Genomic DNA, 22,558 nt, shown 5'->3' with positions numbered 1-22,558 from the left:
AAGCACGTTACAAACCCAATGCACTATAGGTTAACCCTTTCCCAGCTATACAAGTAACTTATGTATGACTTTTGAAAGACAGATGAACACAAAGTCAGAGGGTAAGAAGAGGTTTCAGGGAGCCAGGACAGTCAATGTCAATTAAGCAAAGAATAGGGGAGCTGAGGCACTTCCTGAAGATAGCACAAACGTCTTGTTAAAGAGAGTTTGTGGTAAAAAGAATCACAGTTGGGCAACAAGCTGGGAGGCTTGTGAAGAGCAAAGATGCAAGCAACTCTGCACAGGCCAGCAAATGCAAGTCTCCAATGAGAGCAAGCAAGCTGGACACAACAAGAGGTAAGTACGCCTAGTTACACAGTATCTTGAGTCTGAAGAAAAGGTTCCAGATGGCTTCTGTTCCTGTTGTAGTCCTGCAGATCCTGTTGTTCCTGGGCCTCAGTCATGGGGATAAGTGGGAGGATGTCTGGGGACTCCTGCATACGGTTTGAAGGTCGGCAACAGCAATGGTCTAACTCCAGATCAGAGGCACTTCGGGGTTTCAGCTACTCGCAAATAGCACCACTGCGGTTCTTGGACACCTTACGGGCTCATCTTGCTTCTGGAGTCCAGCCCTCTGTTGAAGTGGCTCAGGATTGGATAGTCTTGCTTCAAGGGAACAGCAGATATCAAAAAAAGATTCTAATAAAAAAAGACTTCTCATTCCTTCAAAGGTGTTTACTTTGTAACCCTTAACCTAACCATCTAGGTTTTGAAAACATTCATGCACCCAGGTAGCCCAAGGGGTACCATCAGTCTTTTTGAGGGTCCTAAACCTCTTAAGGTTCTGGGAAGGAGTCTTCCCAAATTTGGCTATTAAGGGCAGCTTCAAATGTTTCAAGCTCACTCAATTCCCTTATAGCATCACTTGCATGCTGGGGAAGCCTAGACAAAAACGAAGGAATTAAAGCATTCCCTGTGAGACCCTGCTTCTTTGGGCAGGTGAGGCCTCTTGGGGCTGGAAGACCTAGAGGACCCTGGGAGGGAAGCAGATTCAATACACAATCTTTTCATATCCAGAGCATGCTGCATTTCCATTTCCCGGATCCTGATGTCTTGTTGTTTGGCTTCTCTCTGAGCATCTAATCTTTTGGCTTCCAACTCAATTCTCTTCAACCAATTCTGGGCTCCAAGTAGGACCTTGTGGAGTCCCAGTGGACATGGGTTGAGGCAAGAGGGCAGGCTGTGGCAAAGAGGGGTTTCTGACCTGAGACTCTTCTGACTCCTCTTGCAGATTGGAGTTAGACTCTAAACTGTCATCCTCATCATTTTCCACATTTCTTGGGTTAGTAGGTGTTACAGGTCTACTACACAAACTTTGGTGATTCAACAACCTTGTAATCAACTTATTTTTCTTTTGTTTTACAGTAAGATTACTGACTTTACACATTTCCTTCAGTTGATCTACTGTTAGAATGATAAGGGCTTCCCGACTGAAGTCATCCATATTTGGCATGTTACAATTGTATTTAATTTTTTTAAATTAAATTTAAAGTGAAAATGTAGTTTCTCGCATCATGTAAGTATGTGTCCGATTGATTCTACCTCCCTTTGACAGTGCCTGCACAATCTTTCCTTCCTGGGTATACCAGATCAGGCACCTGTATACTCCTTACAAGGTAGTATATTAAACCTAACGAGGAGAATAAATCTCACCGGATTTCTATTTCTGGTCTTTAACAAATAGCCCCAAGGATTGGCAGGTTTTATCCCTTGCAGCGCGTAAACTTCATATCGTTTCTTTTTGGCAAGGCAAGTCAGGTTATTACACATATGCCATTCAAGAGCTTCCTTTTTATGATGTTTATACATAGTATTGGTTTCCCCCGAGTCTGTGGGGAGCTTAAGGTTTCTTTCTTTGAGGAAGGAAAGTGCTAAATCTTTCAGATTGGACATAAGAATTCTGTTTCTCTCTCCTACACATGTTTTTCCCAATAAGGTTCATTAAGCTCTCTCCATCCCCTTGCCCTAGCACAATCTTCAGATAGAGCTTACAGCAATGTATTTTACACAGAGTGATTAAAGCAGTTAACCCAATTCACATCTTATAGCTTCAACCAGGGTCGACCTTGGTAAGCTCAACAATGGTCTCCACAGCTTCCCCTCTAATTTTCCTAGGTTTTCCATATCTTTACCTCCCACTGACTCTAGTGCATATAAAGGTCTTGGGATAATACAGCTCTTATAGACGTCCAGATATCCTTCAATGGAATATCCGCCTTCACTGGTCATATTTTTTCATCACATTCCATTTCTTGAGCACTTTGGATTATACCATCTCATAGTAGAAGCTACAGGGGGGGTTTAATTCATAATAGGTATCCCCAGGTAAGGGTACATGTCAACCACCTCAAGTATTTCTGCATTAATATTCCATTGGTATGTCGTTCTATCTTTCTTCCTTTTAGATCCCCCAAAAACCACAACCTTGGAATACCAATATAGCACATCAAGCATCCTCTGTAACCCCACCAGTGTTTTGTCTAAAAGTATCATATCGTCTGCATACATAAGGCTGCTAATTCCAAGCCCTCTCACTTTTGGGGGGGAAGTTGTTAATACTAGAAGACCTATCCCATAGGTCTGATACATAAAGGTTATACAACACCGGTGAGGTAACAAAGCCCTGCATAAGGCCCATATTTGTTTTAATTTCAGGGGAGATCTTTTCATCTTTATCCAGACAGACAACAACAGTAGTGTCCCTGTGCATTTCTCTTAGAAAGTGTAAAATCATGGGACATATCTTCCTATTTGCCAATTTCTTCAAAAGTATGTCACGATCAACACTATCGAAAGCTTTAGAGTAATCGATATAACTCGACTCATACGTTTTTTATCCACAGTGTCTGAAATTATATGATTAAGCATTACCAAGTTATCAAGTGTACTGTGGTCCTTTCTAAAGCCGGTTTGTTGGATTGGGGGGGAGGGGAGGAAGACCTTTCTCTTTACTCCATTTATTTATACGACCTACCAACAGAGAGCAGAACATTTTCCAGCTACTGTCTGTCACAGCCAGTAGGCGGTAGTTGTTGGGGATCTTCCTATCCCCCCTTTTAAAAATAGGGACAATTATGGCTTTACGCAGCTATCCGGTATGCTGCCCTTTTCCCATATGGTAGAAAATAAGTGATGTAGAAACACAGCCAATTTTTTGGGTTTACGTTTTAATATGATATTCGCTAATCCGTCTGGTCCGGGGGCTCTTGATGCCTTCATTTTATTTATTATTTCCAATATATCAAGGACCTCATATGAGAAAATCTGTCTATTTTCCCAGCTTTCTCTGTGTACATAATCTTTCCAATTTTCTATATAAAAAAGTCTAGAGATATACTTAACCCATATATCCTGTCCAACATTGTTATTATCTCGGTTACTGTCGTACCAGCAGATGTTGGCGGTATAGGTACCAACATTTCTTGGAATCATGTGTTTTGCAGAGCATATAGATGATCCTCCAGTTCGCATTGTTTACATTATGCTTATGGGCTTTTAGCCAGTTTTTGTACCTGGTCTTTATGACTTTTATTTTTAACAATGTATCCTCTTCCTTTAACTCATGATTCCATTTGAGGTTCTTTATTTTATCTTTCACATTTTATTTCCTCTCAACACTTTGACTGTCAAATGTATTCATGTGTATTTTCCTATGTTTTTGTTTAATACTCACCCTACAGTTATCTCTTAGGATCATACCCAACATGTTTCCTACTTCATTGAGGCCATTTAGTGCTATCTCCTGGCCTTCTAGGGGGAGTATATTAAACAGATTATCGAATTTTTCCAAATTCTTCTCTGTCCACATGATCCTTTTTCCCCCCTAGATCACTGAATGTTCATATCGTCACCTCTATCCCATTTTTTTGGGATTATTTTAGCAAGTTTTCATGCTTTATGGTCACTCAGCTGGGTATATATATGCTCAAAGGATGCTATTGTATTTTTTATCCCTTTGCTAGCAATCATGTAGTCCAATGGATAACTTTCTTTACCATTCTATACAAACGTTCCCCCCCCACACACCTCTCAATTTCCCTTGACTGAATCCCTGCTGTGAGAGACAGTACCTATTGTATCCAGAGGCCTCTATCCCTGGCTGTGAATCACCTATCCCAGGGTTAAGTGCAGAGAGTCCTAGCTCCCCCATCTGTTACATGTACAGATAGTTTCAAGATGTCACACTCCGTCCGATCTTCTGATGTGTTTCTGTAACCATGTCTATGCAGTGTACCGTGTTATCAACATTGTGACGTTGAGACAGTCCCTGGATTAGGAATTGGACCTCTCAGTCGGTTCACCGATCTGATTTTTGCTGGCCCCTGCTATTCCTCTTTTGTCGATCTGTGGAAGTTCATTCCCCTAGTTTTGGAAGCAACTTCTGGGACACTGAAATGTTTTGAGCCCCCTCCTCCGAGGTCTGCTGAAAATCCTCGTCAGTATGTAATAGTGCAATACCAGATTCCCTAGAGGTTATTCTTTGCCGTCTAGCATCCTTATTAAATGTTAGGCCAAATGGAAAGGTACATCTGTACCGAATGTCTTGTGATTGAAGGAACTTTACCACTGGAAACATGTCCTTACATTTTTGGAGAGTCAGCCTTGATAATTCTTGGAATAGCTGGATCTCGGATCCATTATTTGAGATTGTGGATCTAGCCCTTGGCTCCTTTAATATATACGTTCCTTTTGTGGATAACTAGAACAGGCCGCCAGTACAACTCTGGGCCGGGAGCCAGGTTCTGATCTTTTTGGTCCTGTTCTATGCACCCAATCCAAATGAATGTTTGTAGGATTGCTTTCTGTTATGTGGTCTGTGAATACACTACACACTATACCTTTGAGCTCTGTATCTTGTATTGATTCCGGCAAGTGTTTTATACGGATATTGGAACACTGAGAGCGGTTCTCCAAGTCCTCCTATTGCAGTTCCAGGTTTTATGTCTTTCTGGATAGTTCTTCAAGAGCAAACTCAGTCTGCTTACTTTCCTCGGCTAGTTCTTGAATTGCTTGTTCATTGGTATCAATCCTTTCAGCCAGTGTTGATAAATCTTTGCTAAAATCTACTAATGATCCTCTTATTTCTTAAGTGAACATAGAAAATTGAAGCTGAAATGAGGAAGTCAATTTCTCCTGGAACTCTTGAAAGTTATTAAGAAAATCATCTTTGGAGGCCGCCATGTCCTGTGGTACTGAATGGGTTGCAGGTGTCTCTTGTAGTTTTGCCCTGCTCAGCGATCTTTTTCGACCCAAAGTGAATCTAAGGGTTTGGATTGTTTATGTTGCTGTTCTGCTTGTCCTGGTAGCACAGTTTTCTTCCTGTTACCAGACATTGGACTTTTAACGATGATCTTACTCCCTGCTGATGAGGTGGTTAATCAGTCTTTCCCAGGTATTTATGCCCAAATCCTATATTATATTTCGAGCACCCTCAATGCTGGCACATTAAACATATATAGTGTTCAAAAAAGCCTTCTTGTATGTTCCTGCTTTTACAGCCTGGTTCATTCTCTTCCACAATCAGGTCATCCAGCACATGTGTTGCAGCAATGGTTTCCTGTGAAAGCTAATTATGTGCCCCCCCCACCCTCCTACATGTGGTTTGCAGTGTTTCCAGCACTCTATGTATATTTTAATCAGGATACCTGATCCGTAGAGGAGGAACGTTGCTTCAAAAGACATTGCTTTGAGCCCGGTTACCTTGTACACGGGCTGCTTTTTTCTATATGGATTTTCTATTTCTACTCTGACCGTTTTTGTACTGCAGTTTACATGGCAGAGGTGCTTCCCCCTTTACTATCGGCATTGATGACCCCGTAGCAGCGTTGCTATGGTCCCCGCGGCGCACGGCAGGGGAATCGCATATAAGATTTATTTCGCCGGGGACAGCCACTCCCAGTGGAATAAGGGCGTGACTTGCTTTTGCCGTGTCGGCTCTGTGCCGTGTTCTCTACTGATATTAATCGTTGCAAGGATAGACAGTGGTCACCCACCAGTTCTTGGGTCTTTATCACACAAAAAGACACCTCAGTCTGCGTTTTGCTTCATGGTTTTTCTGTTTGTCGGACGGAGTGCTCCTCAGCACATCCACGCTACCCGGCGGCCATCTTGAATCCCTTGCATGCTTTTTTAATAGGCATCGACCGGGAAAAATGATGGCCATTTCCAAGATGTGCATGAATTGTCTTCAGTCTGAATAACTTTTGCGTCCATGCATACATGTATGGAACAAACATTTTGGGTGAATGTATTCGGATTAGAAGGGGCTGAAACACAGTGTCGACACCAGAAATCTGGCATTGAGAAAATGACGTCATGTATCCTGAGGGAATGTCATACCTCTAAGAGGGGTATTTTGTGCTCTACCGTGAATGATTCAGACAGTAGTTTTTTTAAAGTCCAAGTGTGATGGAAAAGTACATGCATTTTTCGGTTCATAGTGATAATATCGAATAAAAAAATCTTGAAAACAAAAATCTCGAAAACAAAAGGCCGAAAAAAAAAATATCGAATTTTTTTTTCAATGCGTTTTTTTTCAAAATGGGGGGGTTCCGCCCCAACCCCCCTTTTTTCATTTTTTTTTCTTTTACCCCTTTATTTTACTTACCTGACCCCAAAAACATATATAAATAAATAAATAAAAAATTCGATATTTTTTTTCTCGATATTTTTGTTTCGTGCTTTTTGTCATTCGAGATTTTGACTGACCACCGCATTTTTCATGGAATCACATATATGTTATGTTATTTTGCATTTATATTGCGCCTTATGTACCATTGAAAATAGAGACAAGGATATACCACTCCCTCTAACAATTATTTGAATACTGATGTACTCATTTTTTGCGCTTTTATGCATTATGCACTTTATGGAATTGCATTTTTTGCACTGAGAGTACATTATTCCTGTACTGTTGGATATATTTTTATTGCATTTTATAGACTATGCTGTGGTTTGGTGTTCAAAATAAAATATGTTGATTTTATGATGATGTGTTTTACATGATGTGTTAAGAGACTTTGTGAAACACATTGCACAATAATACAAATGATGAAATATTATGCAGTTTAGAAGTGCCCATGGAATTGAGCATGGTGCGTATGGGAGTATACTGACCGGAGGTGTTCCTTACTTGTTGAGGCATTGAGGGCAGGGCTACTCTCTTGTGCTTGTGAAATATTTGGGGACCTCTTTTTCTTTTAGTCCTTGCGGACCGGGGGCCGTTTTTTGGTGCAATGACAGATGCCGGGTGACCTCAAACGAATACACATGTTACTATTCTCCTTGTGGAGGAAGGTGAAGAACCTTGGAGTACATCGACTGACACTACGTGTAATCCTGTGCATTGTGCGCCTCACATAGGCAATAAAGACAAATCCTTTGAAGATCCAAGACGGACATCCGACGTCCGCAGTCGATGCAGGGGTTGAACCCCGAGGACTTCAATGGGTACAGTATGACATTGAGAAACGAGAATGCTTAGAAGAAGCAGTGTTCCTAAAGTGGACCGAGTGCACAGAAAAAAGGAACAAAGGTCACAGGTGCAGCGCTTCTTGATATGCTACCCCCACCGTCATGTCTGGTGCGGGGCACGTAGAGCAGTGGGGCGCAGCCGCCGCAGAGGAGCAATGCGTCCCCTGGCAGCAGAAAAGTTTCCAAAGAGCAGCTACGCTAAGGAGACTGATATCCAAGAGGAGGAATCCGTGGGAGGAAAGAGACCATTGGAACAGTACTTTACCAGACTCCTCTCTACCTAGGATAAAAAGCCTTGCTGCTCAGTCAAGCTTACCTGTAAAATATTGGCCTAAGTGGCAGAGTAGCCCTCCACAGTACTAACAGTTAGTAAGTCTTGTTAGGCAGGATTTCCATCTTGTGTGTAATTCTCCCCACTTAGTGAGCCCCCCAACACATTTGCTGTACATTTGGGTTATTATCCGACTCTCCAGAGTTAGTGGGAACCTTTTTCCTCACTCACTCATTCTTTTTTCTTTGTTTCTGGGAACCCTTTTTGGTTATCTTCGCTGGAGTATGTTTTCCTCCATTTGTTTGAGGCATCTGTATTTTACTATTGCAGCACGCAGCACCTTCTATGCAGTGTTGTTGGAGGCTCCTTGAGCTTCCCTCTTTGGTTTTCTTTTATTTTCCTGTGCTAACAATGTTACCAGGATAGGGGGATACTTTTATCCTACCTATACCTCTTTTGTGAGATCCAAACCCCCCACCTTATGTGGAGTGCTGAGGGGGCACATTGTATCACTTTTCCCCCTGCTCCTGTAACTTTCTAGTTACAGTGGCAAGTCTATCTGAGTGGCTGGTGTCAGTGGATATTTTCTACCGACTTTTGTGATTTTTACATGCAGCCTGCTGTCGTAGCTGCGATAAAGGACAAAGGGTGCCCGTCTTCTTTTTTCAACAAAATCACAATGGTTTGCCCTTTCTTGAGCCTTCCTCTGCTAACCTGGGTGCGGAAAGTCCTGATCACTCCTTTGACTTAGACGGGCTCCCACTGGAAAGCCCACCCGAAGGTGCCGTTGCGTCTGAGAGGACAGGAAGCTGCGAGGACACCAAAACTCGTCCGCTCTTTGTCCTCCAGTGTGTCCGCTTTGATCCAATTCTAACTGAATGCATGGATGACGCCTTGGGACAGCCACCACCCAATGTTTCAATGTTGCATGCATGCCAATTGGCTGTGTTCCAGCATTAAAGGCAAGGGTCTTGCTGCTGAAGCCAGAGTCGCCCACTGGGAGAAACATTCAGAAGAAAGACGTCTGCAGCCACCTCCAGCGACTGCCAACCGTCTGGGTGATCGCTGCAACTCCAGCCCTTTCTTTTTTGAGACAGTGAAGATCCAGACCGGATTACCTCCTTCCTTGGACTGGTGGGCCTAAACAGTCTCTAGACCAGCTACAGTTTGAGCCATCCATCCAAGTGCGCCGACCTTCCAGGACTGCAATACCCAAATACCCTGTGCCCTCTGGCACTGCTGCAGTGCATAGTCGCATTGAGCGGAAATTGCGCTACAAACTAGTGGGCATCCGTCTGGGCCTACAGAGACTCCATCCAAATTGTAGACGTCCCGTCAGTGGATTTGAGGACTGGGAGAAGGAAGAAAGTCTGCTGGGTGACAACTGATGCTGCTACAAAGCCTGTGTCAAGCCTCCACATACAAGTGCCGTGAAAATTGTCTGCTGGGTATCTCTGTGACCGGGTATGGTCAGAGATATCCTGCCAACAGTTCTTCATCCAGCCACCAATACCACAGACACGAACCGGAGCTGCTGTCGTCTTACCGGGGGACCAGCCGGTGACATTGCCCTTGTTCATCATAGAAGGTACAGTCTAACTCCAAGATACCTACCTAAGCAATTTTTGTGTTGCTGTTTGCTCCTCCTGACCTTCTTGAGTCATGTTGGGGTGGCCGCCCCAACAGTGTTCTCCAAGGCCTAAGGACATCCGTCATAGAGGCTGAAATCATTCAGGTGGCCTACTTAGTCCCCTGAAGCCTTTGAATCCAATTCCATTACTTACTTGTTACGAGAATGCCTCTTCTGGTATTTGACAACTTTGACAGCATCTGCCAGCCTTTGTTCTGCTGCCCAATTGTCACTGGTCCCCCCAGTGCCCCCTCTGACTTTTTGAGGCATTTATTCCCCAGATCGTGTTGGACGTCTAGAGATAAGGCTTTCCTAGAGTTAACCTATCAGGATTGCTAATTGAGAAAATGTTGATTAATGTATGATTTGCTAACCCGAAACTACTCCAACACTTAACCAATAATCATCTAAAGGTCTACAGTCTGAAATTAGTATTGCTACAGAAAATCTCTAGTGTAAATATCTATCTGTGTGAACTGTTTTTACTTACCTGAATTACTTTGAAGTTACCATTGCCTAGTATATATAATAAAGAAGCATAATTTTACATCACTACAGTGTGTGTTTCCTTGACTATAAGTGTGCTCAAAGGTCTTTGTACTCAACTACAGGCCTTCTCCCTTCTAAGATAAGCCTGGCTGCTCAGCCATTGCTACCTACATACTTGCGTAGTTCAGGCCTATAATAAGAGTTGGAGCCCTGTGCCCCAAGTGCGAGTCGTCTACAGTCCTACCACAGGTGTACTTTAGTAAAACTATCCTAACAAACCTGAACACCGCTCCAAGGTTTTCAGAAAAACCTTCCTAACAGAACAAACTTTCAGTAGTGCACGGGGGAACAGGCACAAATGCAAACATGTTCATTCTTGGTATGTTAAAGAAAGAAGAGATGGCGAGGTTGAGACCCGTCTACATGGCTTTCATTGACTTCGCCATGGCATTAAACAGCATCAACCAAACTCGTCCATGGTCGAAACTCAGAAAATGGGGATGCCCTGGCCACTCATTAGAGATCTTGGTGGCTCTCCACTCTGATACTTCTATCAGAGTGCGCTTGAATGCACAGGGTAAGTTGTCATCACCAATTATTGCTATGTGTGGCCTTAAGCATGGCTGTGTATTCGGCCATCTACTTTTCAGTCTTTCTTTCAGATCTTGCTGAAATCTTTGAAGGTATCCGCAGCTTTTCACCGAATTTAGCCCTCACTTGCCTGGACTACTTACACTATGCGGATGACCTCGTCCTTTTTGATTACACGCCAACCGACTTGCAACAGAAGCTTGATGCCCTGGCTGAGTATGCAAAATAAAATCACCTAAGTATCAACATAACAAAATCACAGATACTAACTTTTAGACAAGGGATGAAACTAAAATACAAGAGCTTTCGATGGAACATCAGTGTTATGCCCCTAGTAAAGGTATTAAATTTCTGTTACGTCAGATGCAGACTCCTTGAACTCCACAAGAAAATGGGAGTTCCAAAGCTACCAACGCTCCAAGATGCTCCAAGATGCTAAAGGCCGCAACTGAAGCCTGTGCTGTAAACCGGAAATGTGGAAATTTTTCTCTGAGCCCTGTTCTAAAATTCTATAAGACCAAAGTTTCACCATCAATAACCTATGAGGGTGAGAACCGGGGCCTCCCTACTTCATTGGATTGTGGCGCCTTGGATGTTTTGTTCTGGAGCAAGATCTTACACCCACCTAACGGTGTTCTAGGGCAGTCATCCGCTATGAGTTGGAACCGTCTTCCATACAATTTCACTTATAATGGAAGAACCTCTCACTGTTGAAAAACATTCTCTGTGCTAAGGAGGGCTCAATCTGGTGGCTTTTAAAACAACTGCTACTTAAGAAATCTTGGGTCGCCTTACTGAATTGGGAAACAGTATTATCAGATTTGTGAGAGGTATGATATCTCGAAAGATACAGTTTGTCATAATCCAACTCAAATGAAAAAGAGACAAAGAGTGGGACTGGATTGACACAATCAGCAAAGTCAGATCATGTCATCTGTACGCTGACTTGCTGATTGATGTTAAACCAGTCGGAACCTGCCCAGAATATTTGAACAGGTCACCCAGTATATCATGGCGGTCAATGGTGATGAGGCGAAGACTGAATTTGATTCACACAAATGAAATTTAGGGTGCCTGGAATAAAGTTCTGAGAGACTTGAGTGTATATCGCTTCTGCTCTATGCCCAAAGAGGTGTAGACGCTACGCCACATATTGCTGCACTGTAGATCATTAGAGGCAAGGCGAATGACATTTTGGACATCTCATCCAAGCCTATGTCCAGGTTCACACTGGAAGAGTATGGCAGCTTATCATTAACTCTTGTGGCCATAACAAATGGATGGTTGCCGCAATTGATTTCCTAAAATACATTTTAGACACAGGTGAAATACGATCAATGGGATATGCATTTTAGCTATGTTTTTCCTTTTCATGGTTTGGTACTTTATATACTTGTTCTTTTCCTCACTCTTACTGTACTTTACTTTTAAACTTTTAAATGAATTACCTTGTAATTTGTATTTTAAATGAAATATGTGTATGCTCTGCTTCTTATGTTTGTTAAAGGTTACTTGTTAACCAAATAAAAATAAAAAGAAATTTAAAAAAACATTGCATTATTGTCTGCTTTGTGTGAATGTAAGCTGCACCTTACTATCACCCTAGCAACCACTGAGTCAGAATTATCTTAGGGACAACTCTTGCCATCCACCAACATGTGTATGCCCCCAAGCCTTCACCAGAGGAATGTTAGAAGATCTCCCTAACACCTTCTACATACCAAAAATGGTTTGAAGAGTGGGCATGGTCAGGAGGCCAGCTTCAGAAGGTATTGTTTGCCAGGAAGTTAATTTCTAGCTGTATCAACATCTTAAATGATATTGCAGCACAGCATAATAGCAGTACACCATGAACTTCTCAAACATTCTTTCATTGTAAGGTTATGTGATCACTGTCTCACTAAGCAAACAAAGCCCTTTAACGTAAGATTTGCCCAGTTTGTTGTTATGCATATAAATGTGATACTTCTCTCATATGGGTGAGAGTTCAGAGGTGAAAACAGTCTGCAAAACCAAGTGGGGTTTGAATTACTTTGTCAAAGCAATCTCCTCCCCATCCGCCCTTCTGTCCTCTCTTGTCACCCTTTTTTCCATGTATCCCAGATCTCTCACCTGATGGATTGGACAGGTATTTGCTGAGTGCGCTCTGAAGACTTTCCACAGAATCCAATGCTAGTTGAGTCCTGGAAATCAGATTGTCTAAAGAAGAAATGGAAAGAAGAGTTTAAGAATGGCACACACCATACAAGCAGACAACAATCTGTAAAAACGCCAGTAATTAATAGGTTAAAGCACAGTGATTTACAAAAATTCCAACAGCATGTTCTAAATATCAAAGTTTGCGGCACTTCCCCAATAGGTACGATAACTTCATAGGTAAAAAGAAGCATTTTAAGATATCCCCTCCAAAACAAGATACAAGATGGTAACCCCAAAAAGTACTATATCTGTGGAAGCCATGAAGGTGAATGGAGATTCCTGTGAAGAATGGGGGTGTTTGTATAGTCCAGCTTACCATTGTATGAGGGTTGGAACACTAACATTAGTCACTTGTAGCATGGGAGGAACAGACTTTGGAAGATGAGAGGATCAAATCTGGATAATCTTGTGTGCACTTTTCAAAATTTGTTCCAGAGAAGCCCACGTGAGGATTATAGCTCATAGGTTGTAAGGCTGTGTTAAGACAGTTTTTTGAAGTACAACTAAGCGCTTAATAAAACCATTCAACAGAGACAGTACAAGACTACACTCTTAGTATAAGGCTGTACCACCTGAGCTTATGGTAGCGTAGACAGAGCAGCCAAGCTTATTTTAGGAGGGTGAGAGGGCTGTAGGAAAGTACACACAACCTGTACTATAATAAGAATTCAATAAACACACTTACAACCAGAAGTATTATAAAAAAAAGGTCCATTATAAATACAAGTAGGGCAAGTTAAGCTTTGGGGTAAGTACTGGTCATAGAGTCAAACACACAACACAAAGCTTGAAGGTACACAGATCAAAGCATAAACCTTCTTCAGAATACCTAAAAGTAATTCTAGGGAAGTCAGACCTTATCAAACACATTTAGTATAGGACACGCCTATTCATTGGGAGTAAACCTGTATGTTACTTTCTGATTACTTTCAGTAACACAAGGGTAATAGACCCCTGTCAGTTGGGGCGTGACACTCAGCAAAGAAATCACATAGTAAACCAACTTGCAAATATACTTTTCTGAATAGTGGAACAATCATTCAAGGAACAGTAGAAACCTAGAACTATTATTCAGGATAACACACAGTTATACTAGGTGAGTAAATCCTTGTTGGTGTAAAATACAATTACAGTTGCTTTTCAGCTCAGTAGAACACAGATAGAGGTAAGCAATAACTCATTAACTTATTTTACTATGGCACACAGCTAACTCAAAGTAAAACCCATATACTTTTTAAAGGAGCTACCAGCAACTTAAAGATAAGTATAACCTAAGGCAGATTTGTAGTAGACCGGTCTACAGCAAGTTAGGAGAAATAATACCAAGCTGGGGGCACTCATGCATGTATTCCCTAACAGGAACAGTAAAGTGAAGCCAACAGCATTACTTTTGGGGAAGAGGCACAATCAATTCACATGTGAGTAAAATAACCTTAAACATACTTTTCAGAATGGCACAACACACATTCATGGTACGTAAGAACTTTTGTAACTGTTCACTCTCAGAGTTACACTTACCAACTAACTCCTTCACAAGTAAGCACACTTTTAAATACGTGCTATTCTTTTAAAGGAAGAATCCTTTACTTATCTAGCCCTTCCCCATTCTATTGCATGAGTTCACTCGGGGGCAGAAGAGGGACCATAGTGGTCTAGGAGCCAGCCATAGGCAAGGTGAGATAGGGTGCTGTTGCAGGCAAAAATCAGAGTTTCCGTGGAAGACCGGTCAAACAAGTAAGTAGTTCACTTTAAAGTTAGTTAGGGTCCAGGGACTTCTGAGAAGACACACCGTAGGAGGATTCCAAAAGTTGGCCTGGTTGAACTGGATGAGTGGACCCTCAATTACTGAAACACCCCAAAGCTTTACAGAAATCAAAGGCTTCAGGTAAGTAAATACCCCAGCCAAAACAGTACCTTAGCATAAGACTCCAGGATCTGCAGCCAAAAACCAGGTAGTTGAAATTCCTTCATCATGAAGATTGAAGACAGGACACTGGAAGGGATTTTGCAGCAGGGATCACGGGGAAGGTTCTAGGCAAGAGGATCTTTGCATGGTTTACTTGGCACAGAAGAAGAGGTTGCAGCCGGGAAGACTTCAGGATCTGCAGCCAAAAACCTGGTCGCTTAATTCCTTGTCATGAAGACAGGACACTGCAACATGGATCAACATGGAAGGCTCCAGGCAAGAATTTCTTTGCGGCTGGATGTGGCTCTGTGGTTTTGGCGCCCGTTTCAGGAGCCAAAAGAAGACTGAATATCACTGGTCGGATTCTCGTCACTTGCAAGGTCCAGCACTCTTGTGAGGGGACTTTTCAGACTCAATTCACGTCTCTGGAGGTCCAGCAGGTTGCCACCAAAGTTTCAGTTCGATTCGGTGTGTATCGTACAATGGCTTCAAGGGAAGGAGAATACGTCCCCCATGCTCCCAGGCTGGGGGACCTTGCAGGCGAACCTCCGGCACTTGGTGTTCGTTGCCGTCGCAATCCGATCGATCTGGGGATTGCCCAATTTCAGGAAAAGGTTGTCCACTTGATCCTGCCGAAGCTCCCACTCAAGGCAAGAGCGCAGCTCCCTGCTGAGAGAGTCGGCAACAGTGTTCTTTACTTCTGCCAGGTGAAACGGAATGAAGAACATCTCCTGGGCAATGGCTGAGTACCACAAGTCCTGCGCCTCTTTGAAGAGTGCTGGGGATCTGATGCCCCCCTGCTTATGGATGTAAAACATTGTGGTGGTATTGTCTGTGAAGACCCTCACCACTTTGCCCTTGAGGGACGGCAGAAAGGACCTAAAGGCCCAAAACACTGCCCATAGTCCCAGGACATTTATGTGTAGCATATTCTCTTCCGGCAGCCACAGACCTCTGGTGTGGGCTCCCCATCCTTCCAGGGAAGTGTCAGTCGTGACCGTCTCCTGGTATGGGAGGCTCAGGAAGACCGTGCCTGCCGCGATGCTGGAACACACGCCCCACCACACTATCACTCAACGGAACTCCTTGTCGAGAGCGATGCTGTCCTGGAAGCCACAGGACACCTGGATCCAACGGGCGTCGAACTCCTGGAGTGGACATATCCACAATCTGCATAGCCGAATCGGGTATATGCATGACATCAAGCCGAGCAGTGACTTGATGGTCCTCACCGTGGCGATCTTCAGTGCTAACAGCCGTTGCACCTTGCCCAAGATGGCCGCTATCCTCTCCTCAGACGGTGATGCCAGGCAGGACAATGCGTCGAGACTGGATCCCAGGAACGGCGCGTCCTGCAAAGGAGTCAAGCAGGACTTTGCATAATTCACAGAGAACCCCAGGTCTGTCAGCAGTCGGACGGTCTTCGCTGTGTGATCGACGGCGATGTCCCTTGACTTGGCCCGGATGAGCCAGTCGACCAGGTAAGGATACACATGAATCCCCTGTAGTCATAGATGGGCCGCCAACGGAGCCAGGCACTTGGTGAAGATTCTGGGCGTTGACTTCAGTCCGAAGGGGAGAGCCTTGAACTGGTAATGCTTAGCTTGTATGACGAAGCGTAGGAAGTGCCTTTTGTGTATGGGGACGTTGAAGTACGTGTCCTCTAGATCCTACAGCGACAAAGTCTCCCTCCTCCAGCTGGCCGAGCACGTGCTGCAGCGTGACCATCCTGAACTTCTGGGACTTTATGTACTTGTTGAATCGCTGTAGGTCTAGAAAGGGGCTCCAGTCCCTGGTCGTCTTTCTTACGAGAAAGTACCTTTAGTAAACTCCAGGGCCCCAGAGTCGCTTTGGAGCCAGCTCTATCGCCGCTTTTCTTAACATGGCCTGAACTTTCAGCAGCAGCTGAGGGATATGTTGTTCCTGTCGGGTGTCACAATACACAACACTCGAAAACACGCAACTACATCCCAGCAGATCACTCCGCAGCACCATACCGTTAGCAGGACTCCTTTTCAGTTGCGCTCCTCCAGGTTCTACAACGCCGGGGGTCCCGCGTTGAGGAGGCAACATACAGGGTCATGGAGATTGTGGCCACGATGGCGCTGGGGAATGCCAGGTTTCACCAACCCTGCTTCCTGGTCACGCGTCGTGCAACGGCGTTCACGTGACATGAGGAGGCCGGTTCGCCCGGCCAATCCCATTGCCGCTTCCTGGTTGCACGGGTCACCTGACAAGCAACACCACTCATGTGGTTCAATGGGAAGGCGTTCACGTGACCGAAGCACCGGTTTAAAAGACTGCTGAAACTACTCCCCCACGCTTCTCAGCTGTTCTTTCAGCATATCGAGTGGCGTTTGTGTTTTGATCCTGATTCCTCGGTTTTTGGACCTTGTTTTTCTCGTTCTTCCGGATTGTCTCTGCCCGCGTCTTGGATTTGGTGCTTTGGACCCTTGTTTTCTCTGACTTTGGACATTTGGCTTTTGAACTTTGGACTTCTTTTCATTGGATTGCGAACTTCTGGTTGGAAAACGCATGGACTTTGTCTTTCACGAACTTTGGAACTTTGGGCTTGAACCTATGAACTGTTCTCTGGAATATCCCCTTCGGCTCCAGTCTGTTTTTGGGCATCAACTGTGCTCCACGTCAGGTGCAGCAGTCCGGGGGGGTCTGGATCCAGTGCCCTCCTGATCTCATCCATCACCAAACTCCAAGTTGGTTTTGTGACTCCAGTAGTACTAGGTGGTGGGCCCTCAATCCTGACACATCCTGCACATTAGGTAGGTGTTATTTATTACCTCTATTACCCACCTGCTTTGATCAATGCTTTTCATATTGTGCTCACTCGCCTAACCTTTTCCTTGCAGCACCTGGGACCCGTGCTCCTGACACATCGCACCTGCTGCCTCAATAACTGGTGAGGGAGTGTAGTGTATTCCTCCTTCACTGGTGCTTGGGGACAGAGGTATCCATAGACATCGCAGAGTTTTCGGCTTGACATCGGGCCACCGGTGGTATTCGCAGACACTTCAGTTTAAATTCTAAAGTGTGTCCGTGGGCGAAAACGTCCAGCACTCATCGGTCAGTGAGTACCGTCTCCCACACGCTGACTAAGTTTGCCAGCCGGCCTCCCACCGGGGTGCATGGGTGGGGGCACGTCGTCTTGGCCGGGTAAATCACCCTGGGGGTCTTGACGACGACGGCCATCTCCGAAGGCCTTGGAGCGACCCCAGTTGGCTTTCTGGGTTGAAGAACGGGAGGGTTGGCGGTAAGAGGATAAGCCCCTGCCGAAACCCTTCGAAGACCTGCTAGACTTCCCCTTTTGAGGAACGAAAGGACAGCTGGTGTTGATGCAGAGTGCCCAAGGGACGGGACGTCTGTGTGTCGGTCATGATGGCCTGAAGGGATACACCGATGGCCTTCCCGACAGGTTGTCACAGTAAAAAGGCATGTCCGGGACCATCGTCTGGACCTACCGTCTAAAGTTGGTGCCTTGAGCTGGCCATGACGGCGAAGGCAAATGCTGTTTCCCATCAGGTGGAAACCTGTCTGCAATGTCCAGGGCCACTCTGATGGCCTGGTCTGACGCCACCTCGCCTTTCTGGAGGATCTCCAAAGCCTTGGCCAATTTGTCATCAGGGAGGAAATCCAGGAGTGGAGCCATCTTGTACCAAAGCTCCCGGTCGTATCTGGCCACAATCACTAAAGCATTGGCCGCCGTGACGGTCATCGCCACCGAGTAGATGACCTTTCTACCCATGGAATCCAATTTCTTCCCCTTGTTGTCCGGAGGTGCAGATGAAGAAGACAAAGAACTCGACAATTTATTCCTGGCAGCCACCGAGTCCGGCGACGTTTGAGACCGCAGACACTTGGCACAGATTTCGGCACCCGGTATGTCTTTTCATGTCGGTCTCTCTTTGCTGGGGCTGAGGCGGGGTTCCTCAGCAGAGCCAGCCCCTCATCACAAACTTCATCCAAGAGTGGGACTGACAGGATGGTCTTCCTCTTCGCCTCCCGGCACTGGTACAGGAAGCCCTTCTTTTTCTCTTCCGGGGTGAGCTGGAAAAGCTCTGGCGCATGGGCAATCATGGAATGAAAGAACCCCACTTCCTCCAGTGGAGAAGCTTTCGGCAGCAGTGATGCAGGACTTCCATCTCAACGTCGTCGTCTGTGTCCGTTGTTGCGTGTCCATCCCCGTCCCCCTATGGGGGGAGGGCAGCGACGGTTGGAATGGAGGTGTAGGATGTCTCCTAATCTTCTTCGCCGGTGGTTGACCCAGTTTCAATGGGGGTGCCTCTGGTGGGGCCGTCAGCATCCTCCTCTGAATCTCTGACACCAGCGTGTGAGGGTCAAGAGGATATCCTGCTTTAGGTCTCTAGGAGGCACCTAGGGGACAGGGTCGCTGGGCTCAGCGCCCATGTCGTTATCCCAGTCAACGTTGTCGTTGTCTGCGGCGAGCGTCCCCCCGAAGTTCCCATCGTCGTCGTCACCAGCCTGGATGGTGTGGACGGAAAGTATCTCCTCCTTGTCGGATGAAGAAATGTCCGTTCCTTGGAGTCCCCCCCACTCTTCTTCAGGTTCTCAGGGGTCGTTCTCGGGCTATGGTCTGGCATCCTCTTCCCTGGAGTCTTTTTACTGGCTTGGACGAAGCCTCCCACCTGGGAGGACGAGCCACTCTGGCTGCCACCAGGGCACCCTGTACTGGGTCAGCCCCTTTTGCCTTCGAAAGGGAAGCCACCATCAACTCGATCCAGGAGGATGATTTGGCATGGATCACCTGGGCCTTCATGGGCAGTTAGGACACCTTGTCCTGCTTGACCTTCTCCTTCACGGGCAGGTCAAAACATTTATCAAATGTTTTTCACATTGTTGTATATGTTTATTTGTTGGGAATGGGTTGGGTTCACATAGATGTGGTAATAATTGTTTCTGTATTTAACGCATAGTATGAGATCTATGTTATAAACAATGCTCAAATGTGTTTGTGTCCTTTTGTACGACCGGTGTCACCCTGATAAAATGTTTTGATATAGTTTTAATTACGTGGAGAGATCAGGGAATAGTCAGGTGCCCCTCTTTTTCTACATAAAGAGCCAAGAGAAGATAGTAATTCTTTTGGCAAAGTAAAAGCTTGAGAAAGGCCCTGGGAAGGGAGAAATACCCCCTGGTGTTTGTGGACATTGTGGAAGGAGCCAAGAGGAGGGAGTCCTTCTCTTGACATTGAGAAGAATCTGATAAAAGACCAGGAGAAGAAAGCACTTGCCCTGATATTGGGAAACCAACTGAGAAACCTAAGAAAGGTCAGGGGCAGGAAGTCATCCCGCTAACACTGAAGAAACAAGACAATGGCCCTCATTAGGAAGTTGGCGGAATGGGTTTACCGGTACCGGTAATGGTGCCGGTAAACCCATTCCGCCCTATTACGAGGTATCCTTGCGGGACCCGCAATGGGCGCCTGATAAAACCAGGCGTACTTACCGGGTCCTGCGAGGAGACCAGGGAGCCAACAATGGGCCTGTTATACTCGTTGTTAGCTCCTTCCCCATTCCCATTGAGCCCTATGGGGGCTCGAATGGGAATGGGGATGGACCGGGTCCGGGTTCCTCGGACGAGGAATTTCAGGGTCCGCCAAGGTTGGCATGGCCCGGTAAGTCCTCATTTGAGGAACCCGGGCCCGGTATGCGGTAAGGAGGCAACCATGCCGCTAAATCCATCCTCCTAATGAGGGCCATTGGGTCTCATTATGACTCAGCTCGTCCGGAAACAACGGTGGCGGTAAATCCGCCGCCACCGTTGTTTCCGGACCGGCTGATTCCGAGTCCTGCAGGCAGGAGGGGTCACTCCCGTCAGGTTTGACCTGACAGAAGTAACACCACCCACCTGTAGGCGGACATGGAAACACCGGCTGTGTCATAGACGGAACCAGTGTTTCCATGGTCCCCATCCCCATGGAGTCCTATGGGACCCCACGGGAATGGGGATTTACAGAATTACGCCTCCGGAATTACTGGGTCACCGGGGTTGTAATGTCCGGGTGATTCCGGCAATCACAGAGGTGGAATGATATTACTGGTCTGGCAGCAGCCTGCCGGTTTTTCCGGCACGGCTACCGCCAGACTCGTAATGAGGCCCATTTTGTTTTATGTACCTTATTGGAACCTCAATTCAAGGAACCTTTTTTTAGACTGATTTTTATCCCTTAAGAAGAACATTTCATTTGTATCCTCCAGAAGTGAACCTTCGGCTATCATCCAGGAAAAAGAAACCATTCTTCTGGATCAAGACCACTGCTTTTCCTTAGTTGAGTATATAGTGAAGGTTTGGAAATAGGTTTTTGGACACAGGACGGTGGACTATTTGCTTTAGACTGACATCCTGACCAATTCCTTAGTATCTAGTTGAGGCAGGGGAAACCCTTCTTAGAACTAGGGTCAGACAGGATTTTCTCTTTTATTTTCTCTCCAATAAAAGTATTTAGCCAAAAGCGTGCCTCCTGTACATCGGTCTCCTACTTCCACACCCTTACAGTTCCTTCCTCCCACAGATTCCTCATGAAAGTCTCCCATAGCAACACATAGACCTGGAGATGGGAGAAAAGCAAGAGGACGCCGCCTATACCAGAAAACTCTGCCCTAACTGGGTATCCAAGCAGTCATGTTTTGCAAATATGTGCAGAAAGGCCTGCGTCACTACATGGCAAATATCCAAAATAGGCACCCCCATCTACAGGACAGAGGTGGCAGCCAGCTCTCTGGTAAAATAAGCCCAGGACATTCAGTGACATCCTTTTCAGCCCGATCGAACAAGTTACTTTCTTACCTGGTAACGTTCTTTCAATGGTATGTTCCTCCGACGTATTCCATATCTCTGACAGTAATGTCCACAGCTGTGCTGCTTTGGAAAAATGTTCGGCGTCGGGGTCCTACGTCGATACGCTGCCCTCGAGGGCCTCCTTCGAGTGCCAACGTCACCGGATGTTATATGTAGGACGCACGAGCCTCAGTTGCATTTTTTTCCCAGAACGCAGAAAAAGAGGGGCACCAATCTTCTGCCAGAATGACTACAGAAAGCCTTGCGGAAACGTAAGCTGCAATCGCATAAGAAATTCTGCAGAGGGGCAGGCTGGGAGGGTTCGATGTGGAATACGTCGGAGGAATATCCCCTCGAAAAAACATTACCAGGTAAGAAAGTAACTTGTTCTTCGAGGGGATTGTGTCCCCCGACGTATTCCATATCTCTGACAGACTCCCAAAGCAGTACCGAAATATGGAGGTGGGAAAAGAATTTAGAATTTTAGAATACCCAATCAAATTTCGGAATAGAGGACTGCCTTACCAAAGGCCAAACGTTACCTATGGATAATGGATAGAATCCAGGGAGTAGTGTTTTACAAAAGTACGGACAGAAGCCCATGTGGCTGATTCACAAATATTACGAATGGGAACACCCCTCTGCAGAGCAGTAGAGGCAGCCACACCCGTAGAAGAATGGGCTCGTAAGCCTACCGGAGGGTCCTTACCCGCCAAACGGTAACATTCAGAGATTGTCAAAATAATCCATCTGGACAAGGCCTGCTTGGTAACAGCTTGACCTAAACGCCTTCCAGAGTATCCTACAAATAGCTGATCGTCCACTCTGGCCCGGGACATCCGTGAGAGATAAAAGCTCAAAGCTCTCCTCGAATCCAACCTATGGAGCCTCTCCTCTTCCTTACCAGGATGCAGAGGAGGATAGAACGCCGGAAGAATTACCCTCTGGCTCAAATGAAATTCCGACACAACCTTCGGGAGAAAAGTAGGACGAACCCTACGGACAACCCTGTCCTTATGGAACACTGTGAAAGGTGGCTTGGTGGATAGTACCTGTAACTCACTCACTCTGCGAGCGGAAGTAGCAACCAAAAATACAGTCTTAAAGGCCAACAGTCTCAAAGGACAAGAATGTAAGGGCTCAAACG

The 22,558-nt window shown here is 45.5% G+C and overlaps 1 protein-coding gene across 3 annotated transcripts in view; it reads right to left on the bottom strand.

The window, feature by feature from the left end:
• Positions 1 to 22,558, bottom strand: part of HIP1 (huntingtin interacting protein 1) — a 1,552,273-nt gene that overhangs the window by 606,014 nt on the left and 923,701 nt on the right. For all 3 annotated transcript variants that reach the window (XM_069614772.1, XM_069614774.1, XM_069614773.1), the window contains one exon: positions 12,606 to 12,692. In XM_069614772.1, coding sequence (XP_069470873.1) covers positions 12,606 to 12,692 — 87 coding nt within the window. The remainder of the gene's footprint in view (positions 1 to 12,605; positions 12,693 to 22,558) is intronic.

This window comes from Ambystoma mexicanum, chromosome 9 (assembly GCF_040938575.1).
Source record: "Ambystoma mexicanum isolate Mex_15411 chromosome 9, UKY_AmexF1_1, whole genome shotgun sequence".
Lineage (NCBI taxonomy): Eukaryota > Metazoa > Chordata > Amphibia > Caudata > Ambystomatidae > Ambystoma > Ambystoma mexicanum.
Note: the sequence above shows the minus strand (reverse complement) of the source record. Positions and strands in the feature narration are given on the sequence as shown.